The 24202-nt window shown below is 39.7% G+C and overlaps 2 protein-coding genes across 3 annotated transcripts in view; both read left to right on the plus strand.

Annotated features, from left to right (window-relative positions):
- The window catches only part of RBM12B (RNA binding motif protein 12B), a 1112412-nt gene that overhangs the window by 1080989 nt on the left and 7221 nt on the right, over positions 1-24202 (plus strand). The window lies entirely within an intron of this gene.
- On the plus strand, positions 1602-24085 carry PIP4P2 (phosphatidylinositol-4,5-bisphosphate 4-phosphatase 2). 2 transcript variants are annotated; one of them, XM_048939629.1, is made up of 7 exons: positions 1602-1833; positions 7406-7554; positions 8991-9097; positions 10560-10683; positions 16457-16509; positions 21912-22002; positions 22507-24085. In XM_048939629.1, exons 1-7 carry the CDS (start codon positions 1728-1730, stop codon positions 22648-22650), a joined length of 774 nt encoding a protein of 257 aa, XP_048795586.1. In that variant the 5' UTR covers positions 1602-1727; the 3' UTR covers positions 22651-24085. The 2 variants fall into 2 exon arrangements, with proteins under 2 accessions (XP_048795586.1, XP_048795587.1); XM_048939630.1 differs by having other exon boundaries at positions 7409-7554.

The raw sequence follows: 24202 nt of genomic DNA on the forward strand, positions 1-24202 counted from the left end.
CTTAAAATCCTCACCAAAAAAGAGCCTTTAAGTATTGACTCCCTGAGGAGTTCCTTGTAAGCTGATTGAACGCTGAAAGCTCAACGTAATTTGTACCAAAAAATCATATTCCAAGTCAGTAACCACATTGATAAGAAGAGCAGGTTAACATGACGTGACCGCTTTTCCTGCAAGATGCAGACAGTGTAGCAACCAGCTGCTTTGTAGTGTGTTATTCCTTATGTGGTAAGATCAGAGCTAGCTCAGATTCACAGTTTATTCCTGCATGAAACAATGACATTTAAAAGTGCGATATTGTCACAAGTAAGAAAGATTGGTATTTAAACATTAACAAAACCATTTTCCTTTTCAGAAACATTCAGATTTGAAAACATTGTTTTCCCGTTGCAATATCACCATAGCTTATTATTTCCATATTCTGGTTATCAAGGTAAAAATTAAGCACTTAAATCCTAGAAATACATCAGTCTTGATTATTTCTCTTACTTTCAGATTCATCAGTTTATGTGTAAGTTTCAATTCCAAAATCCTAGTATGTAAAACTGCTTTCAGGGAGAGTTTTCAAATGATATAATATTATTTTATCTTATAAATTATGTTACCAAAAAACACGATCAGCTAGTGAAATCTCAGACCACAGTCTCATCTGATAAAAGTTTTTCAATCATGGTTCGTTACCAAATTCTCATGAAAACATCCAAAAGCTTTCCACATAACGCACTTCAAGAAGTGGATTAGTTTGGGGTACCAGTGTGGTTGGGATGTGGGGTGGCACTTGGCAGCCACAACTAAAGCCTGATTTTGTATCAAGTACTGCTTATCTACTTGCGTTATCAGAGCCTGGCAGTCTCTGCCCTTTGGACAGCGGATCAACATGACGCCTGGGAGACAAACATCTGTCCTGTCTCAATATAGGCTGAGAAATCCATCAGGAAAGGATACTCCCTCTTCATTGCCTGTGTCTTCCAGATGGTGCCAGCATGGGCTTTCGGGAGGGTAGAAATTCAGTCCCTATATCTTCAGGGTGACACAAGGGAATGTTTCCCGGCAGCGCAGCCGGTTTTACAGCACGTAGATTAATCTCCTCACGTTTTAAGTAGCTTTGGAGGCTACCACCATTTTCGTACCTCAGCGGGCCCCGCCTCAAGCCCTGCGCTGCTCATCAGGAGAAGGGCAGCTCACAACCCACCGTAACGCTTCCCCGGCCTTCTCTGATGTGGACGTTCAGAACAACCGCAACACTTCAGAAAAAAAAAAAAAAAAAAAAAAAAAAAAATAACGCAGAAGTACTTTTTGGGGAAAAAAACTATTTATTTATTTATTGTCACAGAGCGTTACGTTTCTCTTCCCGACGCCTACCCGCCTCTCGCTGTGCAACTTGCAGGGGGCCGGACGCAGTCGGGACGCTCAGGCCGTCCCTCGGCGGCATTGCAGTCCCGAACCCAGCAACGGCTGCAGTCCCCGCAGCACCGCAGCTCGCCCGAAGGACTGCCGGTCCCCTCCTCTCTTCCGCGGCCTGCCCCGCTTATTAGCCCGCGCGAGGGGCCGGGCGGAGGCAGGCCCGGCCGCCTCAGCCCCCGCCCCTCTCGTCGCCGCGTCCCATTCATCCCAGCCCCTTCCTCTGCGCTCCTTCCCGGCCGCCGCTCGGCCCGGCCGCCCCCCCCGCCTTCTCCGCCGCGCGGCACGCCGCCAGCCCGGCAGCGGGGAGGGCCCTTCCAGCCGCAGCCATGGCTGCCGAGGGGGTGGACGAACGCTCCCCGCTGCTCTCCGCGCCCAGCTCCGGCAATGTCACCCCCACCGCACCGCCCTATCTGCCGGACAGCAGCCCCCGAGGTAAGGGCCGGCGGGGAGGGAAGGCGGGCGGGGGGCCGAGCCGCGGAGCCGCCGCACGGCCTTTGTCGGAGGACGGCGCGGTGCGGAGCCGGTAGGCCGTGCTCGGATCCGTGCTCGATGGTCCGCCTCGGAAATAATGGGGAGAATGGTTGGCAGCGGCAGAACAGGTCGGAGCCGGTCTGCAGCGTGACTCGAGCGCGGGTCGGAGCCTGCGAGGTAATTGCGGGGCTTAAATCAGCGCTGGCATTAATTAGGAGAGGGATTAAGCAGGAGACGCTTAGCGCCGAATAGCTAAATTCGGTACGGCGAGGTGCGCGGATCTGCAGCATCCGTCGGGCGGGAGGAATGAAGTGTGTGGAGCTCTGCTCCATCTCTGGCTGGGGGGGGCCGAGCTCTGCATCCGGAGCTGAGCAGGGGAGGGGAGGGGAGGGGAGGGGGCTGCCGCTGCGCTGCCCTTGCCGGCGCATCTCAAGGCCGTGGCTGCCTGCTCTGCTTTCCCAAAGCGAGGCCCGTACCGCAGCCACCGACCTGTAATGGTATGGGGTTAACTTCTGTCGACTTACGGAAATTACCTTGTTGATCGATATTGAGTCACCGGTTGAACGTTTTTACTTGCAAAGCAAAAATCGGAAGGCTTAGAAGGTACATTAATAGGTGTTTTCTTTTCTTTTTAATCCAGTCACGTGTTTCACAGCAGAAATCAAAGGAGGAAAGAAAAAAAAAAAAAAGAAAAAGCTGAGACTTAAGGCTAAATGAGATTAGTGTAGCTTTCCTAGCAGCAGCCTTTAAAATGTGAGATTGGTTCTCAGTGGCTCTGCTGCATTGGCCATGTCTGGGGATTTCCATAGAACTGTGTAGATACAGCATGCACGTACAAGAAGGCTACAAATAAGCATCTGAGTGCTTCAGCACTTCAACCAGTGGGTAGCTGGGTTTCTTTGCTTTGATACGAAAATGTCTTTTTGCTGGTGCTGTGGCTGTTGTGTCCATTTGCACAGACTGTGAGCAGACCCCCCCCAAAAAAAAACCAAAAAAAAAAAAAACAGATAGGCTTTTTAATATTTCTGCAATCAAATTGGGCTGCCATCGGCCCTAAAGCTTTACTGTATGAGCAATCCAGAAATCCACCTTATTCTAAATTCTACTCTGTTTTTATTCTTTAGAGTCCTTTTTCGGTATCTATTACTTTGAAATACATTTCACTCTATTAGAAACACACCAAAAAAAAAACAACAAAACAAAACTCAACAAGTCTTTATATACTTCTTAGTTAAGGAAAGCGCATCAGGTCAGGGTCTCCTGCTTGATCCCTGGATAGAATGCAGAGCTGGGCACCAGTTGGGCCCCAGGAGCTGTGTGCTGCTGCAGCTCCTGCTGACCAGTTTGGCAGCAGTGGGAGGGTGTGGCACTGGAGATAAGCAGCTTTTTTTCAGAAGTGGGGTGGAATCAAATACATTTGCTATTTAGAGAAACCTCTGAAGAAGTGTAGAGTATCTTGTTTAATGGCTCTGTGAGCAACTGAACCTAGAAGCACTTACATATACGCTGCTCTATAAAACCTAAAAAATGTCTGCAAAACAAAGTCTTGCAAAGGTGCCACGTAGATCAAGTTGCACTAGCTTTCTTGCTCCCTGCCTGTGCGTGTCAGCTGTCCTTAGAGAAAGCAGCTCCCTTGTGTGGCGGCTACTGGGCAGCCTTTATCTCTTTCTCTAGCGCAAACAGAAGGAAGAGGCATTGTCCAGGTAATAGAATTTACTTTTAAACCATTTTTCTTCTGTGCTTCCTTCTCTGGCATTACCTGAAGGTGGGGTTGGAGAGATAGAGGAAGGAAGGAGAAGCCCTCAGTGCTCAATACTACCACCTGAATTACGCTAACAGATTCATCCCCATACGTGTAATTGCTGCTCCATGTGTAATCCTGAGCTTTGGAATGAGGCTGTGGTTTGGAAGTATCCTCCTCTGCCCTTGTTGGGCTGCAGCTGTGCCCCACCTGATCCTTTTGAGCATAAGCTAGTGGGCAGCTGGGTGCTACAGAGTCCTGGCATTCCTTGTTCCCATGAGGGGAGCAAATGAGAGTTTTGGGATGTGGCCTCAGGGCACAGTTAAGAAACTTCATGTGGACAAAGGCTGGGACCATCACCTGTGCTCCCTGTAGTACAGTGATTATTCTGCTTTCTCCATCCTTTCCTACCAGTCCACTACATAGTTCACTAACTTTCTCCTTTTCCCTTCCCAGATTAGGATAAAGCTGTGTTTAGAAAATGTCAAATGCACTTCTCTTTGACCAAGGCAAGCTGCAGGCAGTTCCCTGTGGTTTCTGTGTTTTAGAATACTGAAGGAGGAAGTACACAAGCACAAGAATCTTCTAAGGTTGTGTTTTCTTTGCTGCATCTTCTGTGAGGGTTGATGGGGGTATGCACTGTAGGTTAGTCATATACTTCATGGTAGGGGCACTCTGCTGCTCTTGTTGACCTCATTATTTTTGGGTGGTTATCATTAGAAGAAAAGCTGATAGACTGTTAACTGAAATGTCAGTAGCAGAATACTGACATGCAGTATAAATATATCCTGAAGCCTCTGGTGTGTGCATGAAATCTATCTACCAACCATTCATGCCCACCATGTGGACCTTTTGTGAACTGTTATTTAAGATAATAGCCTGAAATTCAAGCTGGAAAAAAAAAAAAAGGTCATATCAAGTACATATGTTAATGTGCTTTGAAAGTGGCCAGCATTTTCATTAAGGGATATGGAGCAGCAAAGTCGGAGACAATTCTTTTATTTCCCTTTATAGCTTTCCTCTGAATATATTTCTCTTTACACTTAGTTCTGGAGGGCCTTGCTGGTTGTTGTTTAGGGAGCCTTTCAGAAGCTCTACTTTAAACACGGATGTTGCAGTGCCAAGATACCTCTGGCTTTCTGCTCTGTAGCAAATGCTGTTTGCTGCAGCACCACTCTGAGAAGCAGCCATTATTGCCTGCTATTGTAAATCTGCTGAGACAGCAGCACAGGAATGAAGAGGCAGCTTACCTGGAAGCCAAGCAGCTTCAGCGTGAGGTTGGAGAATTGGTTGTCTGTGTACTTGCACACCTTATCTGACCAGCTTTAAAAATTTAGAGTTGTTTCTTACAAAGAAGATACAGTCTTAAGGTCTTCCAGGATCACTGAAGGCTGAAAGGCTTGGGGATACGTCTTTATTAGACAACAGAACGAATAATAATGTTCTTGTTTGCCTTCCCTTGATACAGCTGCCTTGTACCCAGCTGATAGGAGTTTAGTCTCACTGTAAATTGAAAGAGCCAAGCCAAGAAGATCTGCAATCTGTTTGTTGCTTTACAGAAGTAACCTGAGAGCTGGGATTGAACTGTAGTTTCTCAACGGGGGAGTTTGGTTTTCAGCATGCTGGGCGTGCATTCTGTTCTGTGGCTCTTTTTCCTTGTAACCAGGGAGTGTATCAGTTACTGGCTGCAGAAGCAGTTAAGCAGCCTGCTTACAGCCAAGAAACCCCCTCCAGCAACCTTAGCTCGGATTCTCACAGCCAAGATCTTGCTCTCCAAGTTGTCCGCGTTTCAGAACTGTTTTCTGCTAGTATGGTGATCTGCTGGGCTGAGATTGTTTGTGAATGGCAAAGTGTGGGATTTTTGTGTGTGCTGTGGGTGGATGAGTGTTTGTTTTGCTTTCATTTGTTTTCCTGTGTTTTCCTGCTGTTGTTTTTCATTTCTATTTCTTCCTTTGTGTGTGGTAGTCTTGTACTAAAAATACAGTATGACAATACTTGAAAATATAGCTATCCCTGAAGATTTTCAGCTGGGTGCTACTAGACCTCAAACAGAGAAGAAAAATCAGAATAGAACTGAAAGTTACCTGTTTTGTCTTAAGTATGTTGGTTTCTGCAACCACAGCATCAAAGCTCTAGGTATGAGGTTCTCTTTCTGAAGTTATGAAGCATTGCTGCACATAAGTGAATTTTGCCTCTCATCTGAAATAATTTAAGTCTGTTAGGTTCTATCCTGAGACTCTCAAGATGTCCACTTGTCTTCTGCTGCCTGCAAGTTAAGTCAGGTATCAATCTGTATGGTTTGGGGACCAAGTAGCCAGGAGACAGTGCCAAGCAACGGTGAAGCTTAGAAGTTTTGTGATGATATTTTGGATCTTAATGTTTCTTAAATCCGTCCAGTTTACAACATTCACCCTAAAACTGAGTGAATAAATGATCTGTGTATCCTTGCAGGCTTAAATTTACTGCTTGGACTTGTTGCTTTTCATAGTAGCTAGAGATTTCTCCTCACCTCAGCAGATAATGCTTTGTTTGTAAATGGGAAGAAAGCTGATATCCTGTTGCTTCTCTGAGGACTTTGTTGACCATTTGGATGTAATCATGATGTAATTTCTTGTTCAAGGCTGCAGAGTATTTTAAAGTAGTAGAAAAAGTTAACTACTAAATGTGCCCATTCCTTCTCTGCTTACCTGAAGAGCTTGATGAAATAAAACCCAGTGGTATTACATGCCAAATAATTGCAGTAATAAGCTTGTGAGAGTTTATGTGGAATTGTTTTCATTCCATGAATTCTTAAACTGAGAAGGATCTGAACTGTTTCCTCTTTTCTTTGTTGTGTGTTTGAGGCTGGCAATGCTGAAATTAGGCTTGCCACAAGAGCATAGGGCTGTTATGTTCTCTGGTGCTGGTCTGTAAATGAAAACCTTGTGTGTCCTTATGTTGGCTTTTGGTCAGCAAAAATATTTAGGACCCTTAAAAGCAGAAGATCTGAAGGTTTTATTCATGTCAAAGCCATGTTGGTTGGGGCCCTGGCAACTTGTTCTAGTGGTTGGCAACCCTGCACATGGCAGAGAGTTGGAACTGGATGGTCTTTAAGGTCCCTTCCAGCCCAAGGCACTCTGATTCTCTTGGTATAGTCCAGGTGTGCTTTTGCTGTACTTGAAAAAAGAAGTGTTTCCCATCCAAGATCTGACCTGGGCTCCTGCAGGATCTGTTGCCTGTTCCATCGCCTTTGCTTCTTTAGTTGCTAGGAATCCTGGCCTCTTAATTATGCCTTTAGTAGAATTTTCCTTTATTTTTACCTCTAGCATATTTGGTACTTTACTATAAATATTCATGGATGTTTCAGTCTCTTCAGTTGTTTACAAGTGCTGGATAAGCTCTTATGTTTACCTGGGCTATGACTATTCTGCTTATCATCAGAAGCCACCCTTGGATTCTAGTAATCCATGTTTCTTACTTGCCCCTTTCTTTACTCCTAAGAGGCTGATTTGAAAATGAAATGGAATTACTTAGATGAGACTTTCATCCAACCCACCTTTCTGGGGTGATTTATCTTGTTTTTGTGTTGCTGATATGCAACTGTGATGCTTGAAATGTTGCACAGATGATTTGGGGAGGGAGGGGGGGAATGCAGAGTAAACTTAGATTTATCTAATGTTGATATCATTAATTAACTTCAACATTTTTTCCCCTTTTCTTTTTTTGAGGCTGTGGCTGTTGGTGGCTGTGCTTGCTGACAGTTTTAGGATGCTGTGTTTGGTTTTCCATCTGAGATTTCATGGTCTCTTGCAGCAGAGCTCCCACCTCCATATACTGCCATTGCGAGTCCAGATGCCAGTGGTGTTCCTGTCATAAACTGCCGTGTGTGCCAGTCACTAATCAATTTGGATGGCAAGCTACACCAACATGTTGTTAAGTGCACAGTTTGCAATGAAGCTACGGTAAAAATGGGTTTTTAGCATTTTCTTTCTGTGGTGGGAGGTTGAACTTTGCTGTCAGTAGAATTCATATCCTCACATACAAAGTGAGCTGCTGATGGATATCCCTGTTGAGGGCCTGTTGCTGCAAAGCTGCTGATGCACCTGGCGTGCAAGTTCAAGGTTTGCTGGTACAAGCAGTAAGACCCCAAGTCTTAGGCAGCCAGAGCAGATCTTCCCATTCTGTCCAGCCAGCTCCGTGGGGTTTCATTCCAAGGCTGAGAACAAAAAGCAGAGGTTTCATTTAAGTAATGACTCCTCTCTAAAGAAGGGTAAAATGTTTTCTGAAACAATTTTTAGTGGGATGAAAAAGAATGATTGAATTGTTTAAGCACTAGAAGATTCAAAGTAGCCAGCCCACACCTTTCCCTGGATGCGTGCTTTCTTGAAATGATTCTCAGTCAATTTGTGAACATGCTAGCAAACCACTGTGCAAACTGAAGCACAACCATCCTGAAGCACAAGAGCTGTATCCAACGCTGTGGTGATCACAGTCCTTTTTGCTCCTTCTCCCCATTTTCTTAATTGAAATCTTCAGCTTTTGAGCTTCTCTGTTTCTCTGTTTCTCTTTTTTTTTTTTTTTTTTTCTCCCCACCAGTTTTAGTTTGGGAACCTGATGCTGCAGCACTCCATAGCTACTGAGATCATTTGCTTAGGAAATGCTGAGTTGTATTTATTTTATAAAATGAATTGTCCAGAGAAGACATAAATGTGTGGGAATGTTGTTTTTTTTCTTTCTCACTTGAAATGAAATGAAAAGTGAAAGTAGAGAAACTGCCACCAATACTCACCTTTCCTACTGATATATATATAATATTGCAGACCACAGTAGAGTTCAGCTTCTGAAACTTGTGACTTTCTGTACGAAAGGGCTCCAGAAACTTGACTGTCAGGTTCAAGGAAGATGATTTCAATACGTTTTAAAATAAGCTGACAGTTCAGCTAAGTCTGCATGTTCTGTTACTGACTGAGAGCCAGACTTTGATTCTTGTGCTTCTGAATAAAGCCATTATATCAGGCAAGGAGACTTAATGTGTTGACTGGTTTTTGAAAAATATACCACTACTTAAGCTCATATTTAAAAAATAACTAAGCTGAAGACTTGAGTTCTTTATTGCTAAAATATGAAAGCTTTTTTCCCCCATTGGTTTGCAAAAATTCTTGTTACTGAAAATGCTCTTATGAGGAATTTTTAGTTCCTCTTTTTTTTTTTTTTTTTTTTTTTTATTGGAGGGGAAAGGGAACTTTTTTTTGACTTGCAAGTTTCTTTCTGTAGGAGGAACTGTATTTCCTTGTTAAGAACTTGTCATGTAGCTCTGTTTTGTCATACTTCGATGAGGAAGAAAGTGAGTTGTTACGACTTCTGATGTGTGTTCTGTGTTTTCTTTTTCTTTGTTTAGCCAATCAAAAACCCTCCTTCAGGGAAGAAGTATGTTAGATGTCAGTGTAATTGTCTGCTTATCTGTAAGGATACATCTCGGAAAATAGGCTGCCCAAGACCAAACTGGTAAGAATAACATCCATAATCTCCTGAAAACTTAAATGCATGAGTTGCTCACTTTGCCTGATTCAGGGTGGGAACTTCTGAAGAAAACAAGAGAGGTAGCAGTAGATTGGCTTCAATCTGGTACTCCTGTACTCCCTTGTTTGGTTTGCTGAGTTTTCAATTTCTTACCTTTCAACTTTAACTTACACATTGTTTAGAGTGGAAAGAAATGTGATTGCTGCAATGAACATTCTTACTTCTGTGGACAGAGATAGGAGTGTTTCATTTCAAGTATTGCAGCCATAATAAGGTGGAAACTGAGATGGAAGTTGGATCTGCAGATATTAGAGTGTAGACTCCGCCACACTGAGTGCCCTAGTCACCAGTCTGCTGGCTCTTCTGGTTTTGAATCATACTTTTTGACCTTGTTTCTTTTTTTTTGTTGTTGGTTTTTTTTTGTTTGTTTGTTTTTGTTTTTCCTCCTGGCTGCTCTGGTACTGGGGAAAATTTCACTGAAGTCACAGAGCTTTTTGTAGAGTTCATGGGATACTTCAACTGTAATATGTCATGTGTTTAGTAACCGGGCTACATCAGAAGGTCTCCAGTCTTGCTGAACTATTTCCTGAAAGCATATCTCAGCAGTTTTGCTAAGATAGTCTTGGTACTTGTCTTATTAGAAGATGAGCTAAACTGGAGTAATTTGAAGCAGTTGAGGAGTACGCCCTAAATGGAAGGCTTCCAGTTTGAAGGGAGGCCATCCAGCCTGCAATTTTGGTTGCATAAGAGAAGGCATGCATTACAAGTTAAATAATGCTTTCATCTTTCCTTTTCTGTTTTCATGCTAGGAAGTCTAATTCTTGTTCAGCTTTTTGTTAGTTAATTTGGATACTGTAATTTTGGATGGATACATTGTATAATAAGTTGGAAATACACTGAGCATAAAAGCAAATACTAACTTTGTTAAGGTAAATTGATGGTGTTTAGTCAGACTAGGGTGGTTTCTTCTGATTCCCTCTATTTGAATAGTATTTTTACTACAGGGATGCGGAGATGCTGCTTACGTTGACTTGTTTTTTGGTAGTGGGAAGATGCAGAGTCTGACTTGGAAAGAAAAATTAGATTATGAAAGAGTAAAGACTCTTTCAACATGCTTCACGTAGGCATGTATGTTCCAATTCACAGGCATGCTCAGCCCAGTTATTAAGATTTCTTTTTCCTGAGGAGTGTTTCTACCATATGATAGCAAGTCTTTGATCTCTACAGGGTTCTGGCTTGCATGCCAGATGTTTTCAGAATTGACAGGGGCATCACTTTAGAAGAAGTTCAAAATTGTCTGAATCATCTGTTTGGGAAAAAAAAAAAAAAAAAATTATAGTTTGAAGGGGCAATGCTATGGTAGTGACTGACTGAACTAATTGTTTCAGTGCATCACCCTTTTCTTTTGCGAGCTTAATTACATATACATCTAATGTTCTTAATACAGTAGACGCATCATTACTCTTGGTCCAGTAATGCTGATCCCAGAAGAGCAGCCAGCTCAGCCTGCCTTGCCAGTTCAACCAGATGGAACTAGAGTGGTGTGTGGGCACTGTGGAAATACTTTCCTTGTAAGTAAAGCACCAGATTCTCCTTCTCACTGAACTGTGCCATCGGTCAGGCTATTGTAAGCATTTCTAAGAGCATATTGCCTTGCTTTGTGGCATCTTGAAGGAAGTAAAGCTGCTTCTGTGCTCGTTTTGTTATGAACATATTTGGTTATTTCTACATGCATTTCAATAAAATATTTATTGGTTTTTCTCTGCCTGCATGAACAAAGCCCAAAGCCACTGTTACAGCTCAGGTGTGAGAGCGGACAGTGCTGGAAAAGGAACTTACATATCTGTGTTCTATTTGGACTTGCAATGATGGTTGCGTTCTGCAGTGGCTAAGGTGACTTAGTTTCTGCTGTTGCTCCATGGGATTCTGAATGCTGTTCATTGTAGCACTTTACCATCAGGTTGTCCATCAGTTAAGGTGTAGAGATTGGTATATATCTAAGGATGAAAATTCTTCCCACTTGATGAAAGGATGCTAGGTAATCTTTTGCTGCCAAGGCATCTTTTCTTTTATATGAATAAGGGTCTAGTGTACTTGAATTTTGATTTAGAATCATAGAATCACCAAGGTTGGAAAAGACCTAAAAGATCATCCAGTCCAACCGTTCACTTATTACCAATAGGTGATTTGAGAACAGCTTCTGCTGTAAGTAAGGTTTAACTTTGTTATCTAGCAGTGCTAAAATATTTATCAAATTTCTTAATGGCAAATGGCTGAGATGAGTGATAAAGCCAAATGACCTACAGCATCACTGGAGAATTATGTTCCTGAAATCAAGAACTGTAAGGTACATAAGGGCCAGAGAATCCTCAAATGCATTTCATGAAAGCAAAAAGGAAGCTCAGAAGGTGGTGCTTTGTGTGGATTGTTATCTGCAGTGAGAGAAATGTTTGCTTGTGATGAGATCTGCAACAGAATAAACTTGTTCCCTGATCTAGATCAATTAAATGTATAATAATGTCTTAACTACTGTGATAGATAAAGAATGCAAGGAGCGAGATATCTCTTCCAACTTCTGCTTTTTAAAGGAGAGATTTGATTGTAAATTTGCAAGTGATGGAATAGCTGAGAAACCATTTAGATTCTGGATACATTCTTTTGTTGATTCTGGCCCCTGTATTAAAAAACATGTTTTTAATATTACTTTAAACCCTGCTGAATAACAATAGCCTGTAACTAGAGGGAACTGGAGTGGGTTTTCTGTTTTGTTTTTTAATGCAAGCCTGAATGTGAGCTTAATTACTAAGAGCATTTTATGCAATATAAAAATAATGTTACTAACAGAAAGTGAATGGATCTATGGAAGAAAAAGGCCATTTCAAGTATGTATTTTAAACTAGGAGTATTTCACTGAAGGATGCCTTCTCTTCTAGTCACTTTTTTAGTGTAGCATGTTAACAAACTTAGATACATGCATGGACACTGCAGTCTGATACAGGCCATTTTGTAATGCAGTTAAGTAGTTTAGAACTACTGTTTAAAAACCTACAGGTGAAAGTAAATCTGTAAAAGAGTTAACACTACTAAGTTTTGTTAACAGAGAAGAAATCTCTACTATGTAATTCAATCACTTTTAAAATTATTGTTAGGGAGAGTCAATGTTATGAAATAAGAATTTTTACTAAATTGTTGGCCTAACTTTTGAGTGCTCTCATCGGCATTTATTGGTCCTCTGTCTTTTTTCTTTGAGTGCAAGCCAAGTTAATTCTGTAGTTTATGCTCTGAACTTCTTTAGGTGAAATTCTGCTGTGAAAAAGTAGGAAAACATAAGGAGAAAAAATAGAAAAGACTAGTTTTGCCCGTAATGACCAGATTATGCATTAAAAAGCTCAGATTGGTAATTCAGATTTAGTGCGTGTGACTTCATGTCTGATGGCTCCTTTAGTGAACTGCATCATTCAGAACTTTGTAGTTGTATCTGATTTGCACAGTCTGTTTAAAAAAAAAAAAAACCTCAAAATCATTAGAAATGTATAATTTATATTCTCCTAATGATGAATTATCGAGAAGCTGAACCTTTTTCTTGCTGTATGCAGCTTTCCTAGAACTCTTTGCTTCTATCTTTTTCTGTTATTAAGTTCACGGTTCTACACGCACTTTTTTTTTTTTTTAGTTAGGAAAACTCAGGAAATAGTTCTGTGTTCACTCCCAACCCCAAGCAAATAAATGTAGCTGTGCTTTAGCAGGTTTGGAAACTGGAGTTTTGTGGAGGTATTTCTGCACTTTATCTCTTCATTGTGAAGCAAATATGTAACACTAGCTTCATCTCAGTAAGGTATCTTCTTTGCTTCACTGGGCAGTTAGATAGCTCCCCCCCACCTCCCTCAAAGAAAAGGCAAAGCTAGAATGCCTGGGGTGAAAATGTCAAATGGTCATTTGCATGTTCTGTGTTATCTTCTAAAAGTTTCAAATTACCTCTTCTCAAAGAGTTTATTTTTGCCATATAAAAGCATATTTATGGGGTGTGATTCCACCCACATGTGTCAAGTGATCCTTTTAACTTAGAAGCATGCTTGACACTATGCAGCACCCTTGAGTTTCTCAGCTGGGAAAGTAACTTAATGGCTGTTACTATAGCTGAACTGCAGTACTTACTTGCATTTTGTTCTTCAGATTTTCTTAACTTTTTCCCCCCCATGGCTAAGATAGTAGGAGCCATTTCTGTGTTTTCTGTTTCTGGTAGATCTGAAATTTGGACAAATGTGAAAAAAGTGGTAAAATTGAAACAGAGGGCAGAACAGGATTTAACCATCCTGCTAAAGAAGTCTAATCTTGTTGTGGGCCTTGTTTGAGAGCTTCTGGACTTGGGCTGTTGGCTGAGTTAAAACTCGTGCTGGCAGTAAGCTGTTCCTACCCTCTGCCAGTCTGTGCTGCTGTTGGTTTGTGTCTGTTGGATCAGGCTGAGTTCTCATTGCAGTCTTCCAGTACCTAAAGGGAGCCTACAAACAGGAAGGGAATCGGCTCCTCAAACGAGTAGATAACAGCAGGACAAGGGAGATGGTTTAAAGTTGAAGGAGGGAAGATTTAGGTTGGATATCAGGGAAGCTCTTTACCAAGAGAGTGGTGAGGTGCTGGAACAGGTTGCTCAGAGAGGTTATAGAGTCTCCCTGCTCCAGAGATATTCCAAATTCACCTGGATGCTTTCCTCTGTCACTTACTGTAGGGATCCCGCTCAATGTGGGGGGTTGGACCCAATGATCTCCAGAAGTTCCTTCTAACCCCTATGATTTTGTGACATAGTGGCAGGCAAGAGGGGTCGTGGCCCCCTCTACCCCCCACCTTCTGGTGTGCTTTCAGAGACCTTCAAGGTTGAAGAACTATGGAAGGCATGGGCTGGAAGTTAAGACCAGTCCCTTGGGTACCATCAGTTTTATTTGGTAAAAACGAATCAAATATAAAAGTAACTTTGAAACAAATTAAGATACAATAAAAAATTTGAAACATTTCTTAGTGTACTGAAGAATTTATATTTGTGGAAGAGTCTTGCTTTCCAAAAACAACTTGTGGTGGGAATGGGGGACTTTTTGATAGGAGCAGCTGTACATAGTTGTTTGAGTCAATTATAAGAACACGCTCATTCTGTCTTGTCCTGAGAATTGTTCTAAGCTCAGAAGGTAGAAGAAGGTTTCTGATATTCTGGTAATTCCTCTGACTGATGTCTCATTTTGTCTCCAGTTGAAATAAGCAAGAGCTTTCTGTAATTCTGAACTAATTGGTGATTTGGGTTATTGTCTGTGTTGCTTTTGTTGTGAGAGATGGAGAAGACAGTTTTGTATCTGTGGAACTGTGTTATATTTAAATCTGTTTTTTATTGTGGACTTGCTTTGTAATATCTATGGACGGCTAATTCTCATGTAACCGACTTGAAATTTTATTAAGCACATGAAACAGCATTAGGTACTTTCAATAAAAAAATATTATGAGTGCTTTTGTTATTTCCATCCAAATTTGACACACAAATGCATTTGAGTTTGTATCAGTTAATGACTATGGTTAATAATTAATCAGGAATCTTTAATAAATCCATAGAAAGATCATTAATGAGTAACTTTAGAAATGGAGTTGCCTACTGTGGGATAAAAGCAGTGATGTTGAATTACAGATATGTAAGTCCTGGATTTAGACTTGCTTCTGTTTCTGGAGCTACGGTGTGAGTAGCTGAAAGAACATCTCCAGAGAGGCCTGTCTCCATCTCTGGCACTGACAGATGAGCCTTATCCCACAGTTACTGTGTACAGCCAATGGAAATAAAGCAGTCTTTGGCATGGGTGCGTGCAAACAGCAAATTTGCTCCTCTGGCAAAAATGTGGAAATAGCATTAAGGCTCAAAACACATGTTGTTCAGGTCAAGGAAGTAGACAGAAGCTTTTCGTTTGTACTTCAGGGCACCCAACCAAACTGGTAGATCAGTTTGGCTGAGTCCTTGTAACATTGAAAAAGCAACTTTGTAACTTGGATGCTTCAGAACTGAAGAGTAAATAAATAAAGTTTGGTGGGTTTTCTTGGTGGATGATTATCTCCATTATAAGTAAATAAAACTGAGGGATGGAAGTAGGAAAAATACATTGTAAATACAACAAATTGAACCCTTGCTCACAACAAAGCCTGTTAGTACTAGCTAAGCATTATAAGCCACTTCTGTTTGTTTGTGCAGAAATTTGTAAATTCATTTTCACTGTTTAAACAGTGCTATGATATAGCAAGGTCCTGTATTCCATGCAAGTTGAGGCTCTGATTTTGATTTGTGTGTGTAGCAGTTAGGATTTGTTCAGTATGCTGACTTCTGATTTCTCACAGAGATAAGGAGGTTCAAAATGGAGGCATTAAGATCTTGTACTATAGCTTCTACCCATGCTAGTTATTTGCTGTGTGACTCATGCATAAATTAAGAGCAGAGAGAAGAATGTGTTTAACAAGAAGACTACTTCCAGGTGAGAAAGGCAGCAGAGAAGAGCTGCAATTACAGCATAACTCCTCCAGAATAAAGAACCGTAGTCCAATCCCCATTTTCAAGGCAAACATCTTTGAAATGTTTGTTTTGTACTGTCACAGAATGCTGTGTTTAAAACAAACAAACAAACAAACAAACAAACAAAAAAAAAAAAAAAAAAAAAAAAAAAAAAACACCAAGACCAACAAAACAACAAACTTGCTGTTTTTAATGAGGTACAAGAGCATATCCTTTGGAGGTTGTGTCAGATGTTTCTTCTAATGATGTTTCCCAGATAGATTTTGGTCTTTGTGGAAGTTTGTGACTCTACTATGATGACTTTATATATAAATCTTCTGAAAATGTTACATAACATTCTCTGCTTTATGTATGTAAAACTTGTGTTTTAGAAAATATGTTTTTATTATTTAATTAATGTTTCTTTGAATGCTCAACTCATTCTTCACAAGTGAAGTTAGGGTTGAGGAAAGATGGGAAAATGCATCTGTCTGTAATTATGCCAAAGAAAACATTTACTTTTATTAGGATATGTTTGCAGTCTTGGAAGTAAGAGGAGAAAAAAAAAATAGTATTAATATTATCATGTTGCCCATAGTTCATCTGTGGATGAAACCATGTTACGTCAAACAAATCTTGCACTACTAAGACAAGTCATGGGAAATTTTCACATGGCAATCCTAATTCTGTGTTGCCACTGACAAAAGGGCATCTCATTTACGGAAGAAAGCAAGAAACAAGTCTTAGCCTGAGAAGCAAAATGTTTTCACGTTGGCATGAAGTACAACATTTTCTCAGGCCAGTTTTTCAACCTTTTTTTTTTGTTCTCTTTACAGTGGATGGAAGTGAGGTTTAACACACTAGCAAAATGCCCACACTGCAAAAAAATGTAAGTTTTCTGAAAGCAAGGTTGTATAAACTAACTTTAAATTTAAAGATCCCCGTTTCTGCTGTAAAAGTTATCGGGAGTAAAATCTGTTTGCTGTGCTGATTTTTTTTTTTTTTTTTTTGCCATTCCCCTTTGAGCATCAAGGCTAAAGAGCGTGTTATGTGTGAGTTTTCTGCTGTATGTACAACTCAGTAACTTTGACAGATCTGATCCTCATGTATTAAAATGCCCAGGTGAAGTTGTCAAGAGTCGAAAATATGCTGCTAGCAACAGACAGAAATGGGTTGCTAAAATTAACAGTACCTAGGACTTCTGTCATTGAAATTTTACTGCTTAGTGTAGTTAATGAGGTAACGTTTAAATGTAGAACTTGAATTGTCTTGTGAGTAGAAGAAAGGAAAAGCTTGTCTTAATTTGAAAGAGGTTTTGTTGATTTCATAAACTCCACTAATTTGTATTAAGTATCTTTAGTGTGTTAGCTTGTTTAATAGTGATAACCTGTCTACTCATTTGCTGTCACTTCAGTAAGGAGGAGGTATTCCTTTTGGAGGAAAAATTAGGATGAGAGAGCCATGAGAAGCTTGAGGTGGGTTAGTTTTTTGGTTGGGTTTTGTTGGTTTTTTTTGCTATTTTTAGCTGAGAATGGGTTTATTTATGTTGGAATAATGTAAACTTAAAAGTAATGGTACCAGCATACATCAAATTTGGATAGGATGTCAATCACAGGGTGTGAAATATGACTTAAAATAGTGATTCAGAGACTTAACATGTAAATAATGGGTAGAACAATCTTGCTTTCCTTTAGCTAGGTGAGTGCTGCTTCCAGTTAAAGGAGCATATGCTTCTGCTACTGGGAACAGAGAACCACAGCTGTACTGCATGTTACAGGAAAACTAACAGGTCCCTTGGGAACCAGAAGGCTTAGAATAAATGCACTTTAGCCATTGGCATTGCTTGGCCTTCAGAAGTGCCAGAAATCTTTTGCCTGAGTATTTGATAGAGAAGCCAGCTTAGCTATGCCTATCCTCAGGACTGTAAATGGTTGGGTATGGAATGGTGGATATGTTCTAGTTTATTTAGGTCAGATAATATCAGGATCTTGGTGAATTGTTGCTTTGCATGCTTTTTTTTGTTTTACTGCCTGCTCTTGCATTCAGTTTTTTTCCTTTTAGATGCTGATGGGGAGAGTTAGTGTTTTGTGGTGTTTGTTTTTAAACTAGTTGCAGTTAATATTTTATACTTTTATCACTTAACCTTCAATAGCTGACCTCAGCTCATCCTTCTTTCTTGACTGTCCTTAAGAAAGATTTGCCGTTTCCTTTTGAATGGGAGTGGGATTCATCAATGAAAGCTTCCCAAAAGCATCAGCCCAGAAATTATACCGTGTTATCTTTTGTTCTGTCTTTTGTTGAATTGTGTTGTATTAAAAAAAAAAAAAAAAAAATTGCTGGAGACAAAGACCTCTTTGTGTTGTCTTCAAAGTGCAAAGCATCCTACCTATATGTAGTAAAAATGGAGTGTAGTCTTTGAAAATTACAGCTGAAGTAGCAACTGAGTTGTAGAATACAAAACACTTTTAACAAATAGTTGTTTTCTGCCCTTGTTCTGAGAATTCAAATTCTGAAATATGGTAACTTTTGAATTAGCTGCTTGGTGTTTTCCTGCCTTTGCATTGTAACAGACAGGAGTTCTGCACTGCCACTAGCATAAAGCTTTCTAGTGAATTTAGTGCCTCACAACATAGGTGAGGCAGAACTTGAAGTTGTGGGAATGGAATAAACAACTGCCATGACCTTCTGTTTTTCTATCAGCCCTTTGTCAGAAGTCACTATATCTGTAGCCAAGTAGTCAGAAGGGAATGTTGGATGCTGTGTTTTGGCCAGCTGGTGAAAAGCTTTCTTCATTAGCAGTTGACCAGTCCGATGTAAAAACACTTACTCCTGTTGAACCTGATGATGATAGTCACTTAAAGGATAGTATAGACTGAGGCAAAAGGCATTTCAAATCACTGCAGGTTTTTCAAGAAGACAAATATTGAAACTCAAATTCTCAAATAGTTCGCATGACTTTATTTATCAGACTTTAGAAGTGAAGTGAATCTCTCTTAATGGCTTATTTGTAAGTACCTACTTGGGTGGTGCAAGCCAGATTTTAACACCAGGAATGCCTCGTGTAATTACAGGGGACTCGGGATTTATTACACAAGGAAGTCAATAACAAAACATAGTTCAGAGAAGGTGAAATTGCTCTGTTTCAGAATTAGGACAACAAATGCAGTTAATAAGGAAGCTGTTGCAAAATACTTTTACTCTGTATAATTGAGGGTGATCTGAGAACATGGGCAAAACTGTTTTTGTTTCACTGTTCTAGCATTCCTGTATGATTCAAAATAGAAAATACCAGTTGTTAAGTATCAGTCTCTTGTCCCATCTTTCCTCCTCAAAAATGCTGAACCCTAATGAGGTTAAAATTTGTAGCTAATTAAGCCAGTTAACCCTTAAGAAAAGGGTTAGATGGTAGAACTCTGGCATTTCTATAGCCAATAATTTCAGTAATACTTTTCATCTTCAAAATACTGAATTTTGACTTTTCTTTTTAAAAAGCTGCTAAAAGTACATCTGAAATCATAGTTACAATTTCTATTATTTGGAGCATAGGACAGGTCCTGCGTTCTTTCGTGTGCCACTCCTTTAACAGCTGTCTCTTGAGGTTTCCCTTTATTAGCACCTGATGCTGAGTTGGCTTTGGTGTCTCTTATTTGTGCTACCACTGCCTAAAGGTCTGCAGGTGCATTTGCTTCCTTAGTAGTAACTCAGAAAAAGGAAGGAATGTTTACTACTTTTTGGATGGCTTTGTAGTGACTTTACCCTCATTAGTCACCCAGTAGAGACGACTGTACTCAGTCGAGTAGTCGACTGTAGCAGTTGAGTATACAGTAGAGACGACCTGTACAATGTTCTTTTGACCCAGTTCTAATACTTCTGAATGAAAACCATCAAACCTTGCAGTTTGTAGGTTTGGGGATATGGTTTCAGCTTTCTTTATTAAAATTAGGGGTGTACATGTGGTTTGGGGTGAGTAGAGGGTCCAGATCACTATTTGAGTGGCCCAGTGACCAATATAACTGAGAAAATGAGAAATAAAATCTGATCTATTGGAATTGCTAAATATACGCAAAGCTGTTATGTGACCATAGAAACTTAATGCTTTTATTTTAGCTTTGCATTCAGTAGAAAGGAAAAGGCAGATAAAATTAAATGAAGACTTCTATTTTTTCTAAACAGCATTTGAGGAGATGATTTTTTTCCCCCAGTCTTTCTAAATGGGTAGGAAGAGGCACAGCTTGAGAGAAACTACAGATGGAAAATAAAGATGGCACCTTCACTGTTACGATTACAAAAACAAGGCTGCAAGTCAGGCAGCTTTCAAAGTGAAGATTTCTTTTCCGAAATAAACTTCCTCTGTGAAATATGCAGTACAGTAAATATTGTGCATGTTTCAGGTGTGTTAAACGTGACACTTCTACCAGCTTGTTAGCTATTTAGAGCTCATTTTAAGGTATCTAGCTCCATGCTAGAATTAACTTCCTTAGCATATAGCTGGGAAATTTTGCAAGAGGAAGAAACCTGAGGTCAAGCTTAGTGCTCACTGATGTAACTTCTGAAGTATCAGCATTTGAAGTCTGTCTTCATGCTTTCCCCATTTACACAATGTTTGTTTTGTTTTACTCAAGTGATTTGGAATGAGACAACTCGTTTTTCCTTTAGAATGGCTGTAGACTTAAGGATTTTTGGGGGAATGTTTTTTGTTTTTGTGTATGTGTGTATGTTCCCCTTTGTGTGTTAGTTAAGTGATCATTGGATGACAGGGTATCACTGTTCTCCCCAGTTGGAAATCCTCACCGCTGGATAATGGTCACTGTGTTTAGCCCTTGCCTTGCAAGATGAAGCTCAGTTTGTGGATGCTAACTCAAGGACTACTTTTTCTAAAAGGCTCCATGGGGGAAAAAAAAAAAAAAAATTCCTTGTAAAGAAATAATGCTGGAGTAAAGCTGCTTAAGGGAATCTATTTCAAGCCTTCCTAAGATGAATGTATAAAGAATTTTAGTCACATGCAAAGCATATGATACCTTGCTGTGTGGCTAAGCAACTGGAGCCAGAAATTTGGTCAGTCATATGATGGATACACAACTTTAGTTTAGGAGTGCTTTATTCTGTTGTACTGTATTCTCAAGTATGTTGAACCATCATGAGATGAAAATTACTTTCTCTTCTAGCTTTGAACATGCTATAAGAGTTTCCAAAGGCATGTTGATCTCCTAGTGTGGGAGGAAGTACTTTAATGATGATACTGTGCTGCAGGGTGCTTCAGAAGTACCTCTAAGATAGATTTATGAAATCATATCTTCCACTCTGGAGCTTTTAGTTCTCTGTGTTCAACAGCATCAAATAATATTCCTCATTGATGTAGCTGTATGTGACTGGAATTTCTTGGCTTGAGATACACTTGTCATATAATTCTGAGCTTCCAGCCAAAATGTTCTAACCTGTAGTGAAGAATGTAATGTTCTATTAGCATTTTATGTTCCTTTTTGCTGAAGCACTTTAATAGTTTGTATAATGCAGCAGGCAGAGACAAAGCTGCCTGTCTAGGAGTTTGTAGTCTAGATGATGAGTGACAGAACTTCCAAGGGATTTGCTTGCTTTGCTTGCCAGCAGTGATTTGTGCAGCTAATTTGGCTTGCAGTAGATGTCTGAAAGAAAATTGGAAAGCAAAAAAAATTGATACGTTTCTGCAGTTAATATAACTGACTTAAATGTCTAAGAATTTCAGTTTTTGGCTTTGCATTTAAACTTCAAGAAATAGGGTAGTGCTTAGCCAACTGACAATACTGAGTCTGTTCCACTAAGTAAATTGTGCATGTTCTTACTGTTAAGATGCTTAGAGGCAGTAGAACTGATTTTCATTTACTTAGGTGCAGTGAGTATATTAAAGACGTGTATTGATGTATTAAAAGACTGAAGGGTGTCTTACAGCCTACATGAAGCTTCAAAGCAAACTTGTTTTTGCAGTCCAAAGGCTCCTCAAGATATTTATCTGGGTCCACTGTGGTAATAAGATAGATACACCTAAGCCACAGGTGTGTTACTCTTCTCTTTGTTGCAAGCATTTTGAGATGCAAGGTTATTGCTTTTTGTGTGTGTGTGTTCATGTCTACCTATAGTGCCCCTTTAAACAGACTCTTTCACTCCTTAGCATTAATGTAGGCTTTCCCTTTAATTTCATAAACTCAGGTTGGTGTATGTGTATTGCTGATTTTTTTTTTTTCTAATCATGACAGACCTGCTGCTTTTTGTGTGATTCTCTTCTTTGAATTCTAAGCACCTTTTATTTTCTAACAGTTCTTCTGTTGGAAGTGCATTGCCTCGGAGACGTTGCTGTGCATATATTACAATTGGAATGATTTGCATCTTCATTGGAGTTGGGTTAACTGTGAGTGATGTGCTATTTTTGTACTTAAAATGGCGTTTGGGTCTATGCATGTACAAAAGAGCTCCTTTCATTGACCAGCTCTTTTATTCCCAGCATTTGAACAAAATTGCTTCAATTTGTGTATTGTTGTCAGCTCTATTGTAACTATGGACATAATTATCTGAGTTAGCTAGAAAAATGTTCCTAAAAGATCTTCTGGCACTGTGAGATTCTCCATTTCCTGATCTTATATATGTCTTTTATCTTTCTGTGAGGGGGAAAAAAAAAAGGCTTCATTTTAGAAATACTGGGACATCTTGCTCTTGCTATGGCTCTCAAAACTTTCAGGTTTCTAGAAATACATACTGTGGCATAGCCAGAAGTGTAAGCCTCTCTGCAGTGGAGTGCAACAGGATTCAAAAGAGTTGGTACTGGTACAAATTATAAAGGAATGTACACCTTCTTATTCTGCCTTGAAGAACAGATATTGCTGTGTTTGACACTTGTTGTTTCTTTTTTTTTCAGGTTGGTACACAAGATTTTGCCAGGCGATTTCATGCCACCTATGTTTCTTGGGCTATTGCTTATCTCTTAGGTTTAATCTGCCTCATTCGAGCCTGCTACTGGGGAGCTATAAAAGTCAGTTATCCAGAGCACAGTTTTGCATAGAGAAATTGTTAGATTATAGCAGATGCTCATCTATTAATTCTGGATATTACATCTTGGACACTTTTAAAACCTTTCCTGTAAGGATTCCATTCTGTTCAAAGTAGTTCTAAGACTGGAGGTCTCTAAGAACAAATGTTCATTGCACTACATAATATGCAAATAGTTTGTTTTGCTGCTAGATTCCCTAGCTCTGAATACTAAAGCTGTGTTTACATGTTCATAACTCTTGTCTTTATAGGTGTTGAATTTGATTTCAACGGACAGTATTAAGTTTTACATTTCTTTCGTTATGTTAAAATTCGTTTGCCATTTTTCTAGATGATCAGTAAGAATTCAAAAGCAAGAGTGTTTATAAGTGTTTCTACAGTAGCTTCACATTTGTACTTAACATTTTAACTACAATTATGTTCAAAGTGGCTTGCTTTAAAACCTAAGCAATAAGCATTTTGCTTGAACTGCTTACTGTATCTTTTGCCTAAGATCATAGTGACCTTACTGGGGAAACGAAAGTTACAAGTGTACTTCAAAAGACTGACACTGTTGATAGAGACATTTGTAAACACTGTATGCTTTGAGATTTTCAGGTAAAGAGATGCTATTTTGGTAGTTTAAATAAATTTCCACTTAGTCAGGATTGGATTTCAGTTAGGGTAAATGCTTTCTTCTCATGGATCCTGGGACTTGGGTGTTTTTTGTTTTACTTTTACTTGGCAGATTCTAAAAGCCATGCTCGGATTATGGAACTTAACTCTGGTTATTTGTGCAAGTTCCTTTACAGGGTCTAAGGGAAGCATTTCATATGACCTGTTTAGAAATACTTCACTGTCATGTAGGTGACTGTAAGGTGGTGATGGGTTGCCTCCTATTTTCCTTTGATCATGTCAGATTTTTCCTGTTTGGGAAAGTTGAGCACTGGTCGTTGCAAAGGGAGACACTGTAAATTCACATGTAAATTCATATTAACTGCTGTAGTAAGAAAATGGGCAAACTTGGATCATTCCATCAGAGTACATCTAGTCAACTGAGCACTCATGTAATAAGAGAATACAGAAACAGAACGCTTTTCCTAATGATGTATTCACAAAGGATTGAGGGACCAGTTCTTGCACTGCCCATCTTTATAGTTTTAAACAAATTTTTGCTAAATTCAGAAGGAATGTCCTGAGTGATTTAGACTGTAGTGATTTAGATAATGGGGTTGGATGGGTAAATTAATGTGGATGTTTCAGGGATACATGTAATTTAAATTATCTATGTTCCTCCTAGGACATAATGATATTCAGATAAGGATTTTGGAGCACAATAAATGTAAATGATCAAACTGTAAATGATCTGTCTTTGTATGATGCTAAATGTATAAAGCAGTAGCTCAGGATTACAATGTACCTTTTACAAATAAACTAATAAAGAAATAAAGATTATTATTCAAACTTAATATATTCTGTTTTTTATATATAAGTACGAATACAGAAGTGGAAGAAGAATTCATTAATATGATAGGTGCTGTGCAGTTAAGGTGAGCTCTGCCTTTTTTGCTGAACGGAAGCCTCAG

This window comes from Lagopus muta, chromosome 3 (genome assembly GCF_023343835.1).
Source record: "Lagopus muta isolate bLagMut1 chromosome 3, bLagMut1 primary, whole genome shotgun sequence".
NCBI lineage: Eukaryota > Metazoa > Chordata > Aves > Galliformes > Phasianidae > Lagopus > Lagopus muta.

Coding starts and splice junctions, on each gene's coding strand:
- PIP4P2 (XM_048939629.1), top strand. CDS start 1,728: ATGGCTGCCGAGGGGGTGGACGAACGCTCCCCGCTGCTCTCCGCGCCC. Junction 1,834..7,405: donor GCCGGACAGCAGCCCCCGAG/GTAAGGGCCGGC, acceptor GGTCTCTTGCAG/CAGAGCTCCCACCTCCATAT. Junction 7,555..8,990: donor CAGTTTGCAATGAAGCTACG/GTAAAAATGGGT, acceptor TTCTTTGTTTAG/CCAATCAAAAACCCTCCTTC.